This window comes from Thalassophryne amazonica, chromosome 7, assembly GCF_902500255.1.
Source record: "Thalassophryne amazonica chromosome 7, fThaAma1.1, whole genome shotgun sequence".
Taxonomy (NCBI): Eukaryota; Metazoa; Chordata; class Actinopteri; order Batrachoidiformes; family Batrachoididae; genus Thalassophryne; species Thalassophryne amazonica.
In genome coordinates, this window is record NC_047109.1 from 61735751 (window position 1) to 61741750 (window position 6000).

The window sequence follows — 6000 nt, forward strand, 5'->3', positions numbered from 1 at the left end:
TTGGTAAAACAGTTGTATGTGCATTCCTTCTCATGAACGGCTGTAAAAGTATGTTTTTGATAGATTTAATATCTCGTTATAATCCGATCAGGTGAGCTGTGCTGTGTGCGCTGACGCAATCACTTGCACTCACTCACAGCGTTTTTTAATTGTTTGCGCAATGTTCATATACCTGGCTCATTATTCGAATAATCACTGACTACGTTTACATGCCGTTAATATTCGGGTTAAGGTCAGTATTCCGGTTTCTGAATCATTAGGAATAACCCGTTTACATGCTTAAGCAGACAGAGTTACTCCTGTATACATGGTCACTGGTATCATTTGGAATATCCCCATCTAAACAGCGACGGACAACGTCCAGACGCACGGAGAACGTCACAACGCAAATATGCGTCATTTCCGTTTCTTGTTCCTCTTTCTACCGTCAATAGAAGACATTATATTCATGTCTTTCACGATACAAATGAAGTATTCGGTTTCCTCCTCGCTCCATAAGTATGGTGCTGTGCTGCCGCGTCTGGATTTCCCCATACTTGTTTACCTCTGCTTCTGTGTTGTCCGGTGGGTTGCGTGCGCCGCATACAAGTAGTTGCCATACTCAAAAGACCAAGATTCCTTGCGGATAGGACATGCGCAGAACACAAAAATAATGTTCCTTTCTATGGGGATATTTCGATGCACGTTTATATGACCTGATATTCGGGTTAGAACAAGAGTACCCCAGCAGTCATATTCAGGTTTTTAAAAATACGAATATGAGCATATTTGGGTTTTTGCGGGTGTTTACACGGCTGTGCGCAACCGGGTTATTGCTAATATTCCGGTTATAAAGGGTTATTGGCTGCATGTAAACGTAGTCACTGAAAGTTCTGACAAATCCATACATGGCTCATTATTCATGGCTTTATTATTCGACTTTTAGCTATAGTTGTTACCTCCAGGGCCATCACAGAGGTTGGGGGGGGCTCTTCATTCACATGCATACACATGAATCACAGTCACTCACATGCTCTCGTTCTACTGCGTCATGGAAATATAAAGGAATTAATACATTTCAGAATGGAACAAACGTGAAAATACTTGTCGGCCACTGCCACTTACATTTGTGGTCGGACATACACTTATCATGAGTATAAAGGTCATGGTAATGCTGGGCTTTTTATCATTTCTTTAAATGGTTCTTTTGCTAGATTGGAATGATTGTACAGCATACATCATTAATGACTTTAAAAAACAAACATTTGGGTGTACAAGTTTGATTTTTTTTTTTAATCTTCTCTGTTTTACATAGGGTCAAAATTTTACATACAGACTCAAATATAGTCAGTCTTTGATGGCAAACACTGATAATTACAAATTACACAAGCAGGTGTTGTGTTTTCACTTAACCAAACCATCTGTACTCCAACAGGTAAGCTTGTAGAAATGCCCCGCCCCTTCAGATTGATGTCACTGTACAGCGGGGGTATCTTTGACAAAAACTACAACAAGAGATACCAGCCAATCAATTTCACTGTTCCAGTCTCAACCAAAAAGGTAACAAATCAGATGCTTATCAGTTTGAGGCGCGTGACATCTTCCTGGCTCATGGCAGCTGTGTGACTGTTTTCAGGTGGAGCTGTTCGCCGTCATCACGGCTCACGGCAGTGATGAGAACAAATGTGGGGAATTTTGTATCACCTCCCACCATTTCTTAATCAACACTGTTTTTAACAACACTCTCACATTTGACACTGCAGGTGAGGAACATGAGCTCTGTGTGATGCATTTGAGCGGCGTAGAATTTTTTTTTCAACCTGATGTGTTATCATCATCATCATGTTGCTAACACAGTAACATCCTTTACATATAATAAGTTCATCTTTTAGTTGTCACTTCATAAATGTGGTAGTAGACTTATATTTGAAATTTGTTTTTCATGACATGTGTCATGTTGCTGGTGTGTTTCTGTTTCGGAAAGGACTACATCTAATCATTGTAGAACCAATGTACCATCCCCACTATAAACCAGCATAACTAACTCAGACACAAGTCACTGAAGAATGAATTGGTGATGCCTCATATGAAGGTCCTTGTAATAAGTGTTCATAACCTGTAATAAGGTCTTTGTAAGGCCTTATAAAATGCTTGTTAATATTATTCGATGTTGATAAGATATTGTAAGTGTAATCGCATCATAAACATAATTTTTTTTGTGTGTGTGATTGTATAGAATTGGTCTATTTTCAGACCAACGAGCTGCAAAATTCATATTTAACTGCTTTTGATTGCATAGCTATCTTCTGAGAAATAAAGTAGTGACTTAATATGTACCTCAGCTCAATAAATATCTAAAAATAAGTCCCATGTTAGAAAATGTTTTCCACACACACACACACACACACACACACACACACACACACACACACACACACACACACACACACACACACACACACACACACACACACACACACACACACACACACACACACACACACATATATATATATAATAGACAAGTAGCTCTATAATAGACACATGCCTTTGGTCAGAGAGAAACTGGGGAAAGGTGACATTTTCCGTTTGCCATGGTATGTATTTTTGGTCAAGAATGAATCCTACGAAAATGGAAAGTTGATAATACAAATATTTTTGGAGAAATTAGCAATTTTAGCTAACCAGTAAACAATGAATGTTATGCTGCAATGCATCATTGAAGTTTGGGGTTTTAAATGTTATTGTGGTTCATGTTAGTTAGCAGTGTTGTTCGTGTTATTGATTCATTGTGTTTTTGTAGTTCGATTGGTTTAGTCTGTTTAGTTAAGTGTCATGTTGCTGGTACCATGACTGGAAATTGTATTGCGTTTGATGACTTCCACCTTCCACTTCCTCTTATTGTGCATGTGTAAAAATAGAAGCACCTGTTTGCGACAGAATGCGGAAAAGACATCAAGCTCTCTGTGCATGTGTGTCATGGAGCTGTATATAAGAACTAGAGAGCGCAGTAGCGCTGAGCCGTGTGCCGACAAGGAGGCGTGATCGCCATTATAATTCCGGGCAGGTTAATGATTTGTGTGCATAGAAGTTCAAGAAACAGGTGGAATATGCCTGAAAGCTGCGCATGTTGGCAAAGCCACAAACGGAGGAACAAGGGAGACAATATTTCCTTCCATAAGTAAGTGGTTTTGGTTATTCTTGTCACTTTGTCCGTGATATTTGGATGATAAACAGCTGTATGTTTCCTGCCGTACCTGTGTCACCCGATGACACAGACCATTAACGCTTGACTTATGTCTAGTTGATATTTTCCACTGCTAGACCAATGTCTAGTTAAAATACTTGTCGTTAGTGATTAAAATAGTTCGACAAGACTGGGGATTTTTTTTTTTATTTGCACCTTAAAATAATGAGATTATAATGACTGTGCCGCTCACAGTCACACCCACACAGAGAGATGTGTACCCACACCACTGACTTCATGAATGAAACTCGGTCAATAAAGGATAACTGCGTAAAAATATAATATATATAAATGTATTGTAATGGTTTTAGGAGCCGCACTCAGCTCAACAGCTTGAGCAGCGCAGATCCGTGTATCTTTCAACACTAATATTTGGGAATGTGTGTGTGTCAGAGTAAGTTTAATACTTTCCTGACATAATTTAATGTAAATTCTTTTTACTGGCTCGATATCCAGGTCAAAATGGCATTTTAACACGTATTTTGCAAGCATTTTTCGCAAATCTCCTTTGAAAATGCATTAACATCCGGGTACTTCATCAATATTTTGTCCGATTAGGAGAAGTCATGTCGCTGTCCATGAAGGGACGTTTTCGTTTAGTGTGCAGCATTGGGACTGCGCTCTCTAGTTCTCATATACAGCTCCATGGTGTGTGTATAACTTTGATTATGGACAAACTGGAGACCTGACATTTTGTGTTTGGTATGCTTATGCATTTTAGGTCAAGGATGAACACTACAAAACAGAACATTGATAGGACTAATATTTTTGGAGAAACTATGGATATTAGCTAACTTTGCTAATTGCATTCTGAACTTGCACAGCATTCCAGCATAAGGCGCTAAATCATATTTATATTAAAAACGTGAGTGTGTGCGTGCACGATTTTATTTAGTAAGTTCAATGTAAGTACATAATAGTAAAGTAAGTCCCTTCGGCTGCTCCCTTGTTTGCACTCAGGGTCGCCACAGCAAATCCAAAGTGGATCTGCATGTTGAATTGGCACAGGTTTCACGCCGGATGCCCTTCCTGACGCAACTCCACATGACATGGAGAAATGTAGCAGGGATGGGATTTGAACCCGGAGCCTTCTGAACCGAAACCAAGTGCATTAACCACTTGGCCACCACCCCTGCTCAGTGTAAGTACATAATATTATTGTAAATACGTTAAAAATACATGGATGACACAAGAAAGTGAAAACACTTATTTCCATTGTGGTCCATTTAAAAATCAAATGACAAAATAGAAGTAATAATAAAATAATAATAATGATAATAATAATAATAGTGTGTGTGATAACAAGAACCTAAACAGTATATAAATACATTAAGACAGTAAATTCTCATTATGTAATAGGAAATAAAGGGGCTGAGTTCTTCTAAAATCGTTGAGGTCTAAGGTTCTAAAAACATTCTGGTCTCACACACCATTGCAACTCATTATAGAAACTTTGCACAATTTATTACCAGCCTTGAAAAATGTCAGCTACATATTTTATAAACACTCAATCGAGAGCCCATGGATTTCCGTTTATTTGTCTTTGGCTTACCGTTAGATTCACCTCTGGGCTGTACCACGCGAGTTAAAGATGGTGCAGTACCTAACGAGTATGGAACATGGCTGTATGGGCGAGGAGGATGGTGTGGTGGACTGCAGGTTGACCCCTGGAGGACTGACATCACCGAACAGGTTTGTCCTTCAATCTCAACTTCATTATTTAGTCTAGTACCTCACTTTAATCTCCTTTATAACTTGGAAGGAGCATCCCTTTCAAACAGATGTCACAAAGTGCTTCAGAGCATCCATAAAATTAACAACAGTACATAACAAAAATGATTAAAACTCACAGTCAGAAAAAGTACATGAGACGTCATATCGAGTCCATTTATCCAGTGATGTAAGACAGCGGCGCTGATAGCAGATTGTAAGCGCTGAATTGATGGTGGTATGGTGCAGTGGTTACCTTACGAGTACTTTGAGAAGGTCCTGAGTTTGTCCTAATGGGCAGTGATGAGGATCTGAACTCTTAATTGCCCCCCCCCCCCCAGTGTTACTTAGCACATAATGGTGTGGCTTTCTTATGAAATATGGGTCAACTATCTTTCTCTTCTGTTGTCCTGTCTTTAGTTGGAGATGACTGGATGTAAATCCAACACGATCGCCTACTTTGGCTTATTCAAAGGACAGGAACCTAATTCCACAAAGGAGCCTGGATACATCATCATGTCTTCTTTTCTCATATTTTACAAATGATACCGCTCTGTCAAACTGAACACTTTCACTATTGATCCAAATGAAAAACGATGATTGATCATGAATAGAAAGTCAAGCCATTAGGGTGGTCCATAAAAATGGTCAAAATTTTTTTTTCAAAAAACTTCAAGTCTCACCCTCTAAATTTGTTGTACCTAACATAAAAACACATCATGTACAATTTCATAAAACTCTAATAATTTTTACTGGTAGCACACAGCCCTTAAAGATTTTGCTGGCAATAACTTTGTCATATAGTATGGTCATTTCCAGATATTTCCAAATTATTTCTGTCAGTTTAATATTGATATGTCAGGACAGAAATTATGGCAATACATTGGAAAATCAAATCTTTTCATATCCCATAAAATAGTTAACACTAAAACATGAATTGTGAGATGCAGTTCTTCTCGTACATGTATCATGCTCCTACAATACCTACATACTGGGGTAGCGAAGATTTTGTAACAATCAAACATTGCATTTTCATTTTATTGATGAAATACTGTTTCATTATT

General features: G+C 38.5%; 1 protein-coding gene across 1 annotated transcript in view; it reads left to right on the plus strand.

Annotated features, from left to right (window-relative positions):
* The window catches only part of si:dkey-256h2.1, a gene marked incomplete at its 5' end in the record, with an annotated part of 48861 nt that extends 43302 nt beyond the window's left edge, over positions 1-5559 (plus strand). The window contains 4 exon segments of the mRNA XM_034173634.1: positions 1415-1539; positions 1616-1742; positions 4785-4918; positions 5357-5559. Of these exon segments, the coding sequence (XP_034029525.1) occupies positions 1415-1539; positions 1616-1742; positions 4785-4918; positions 5357-5482 (512 nt within the window).
* Positions 5560-6000: the final 441 nt, after the last annotated feature.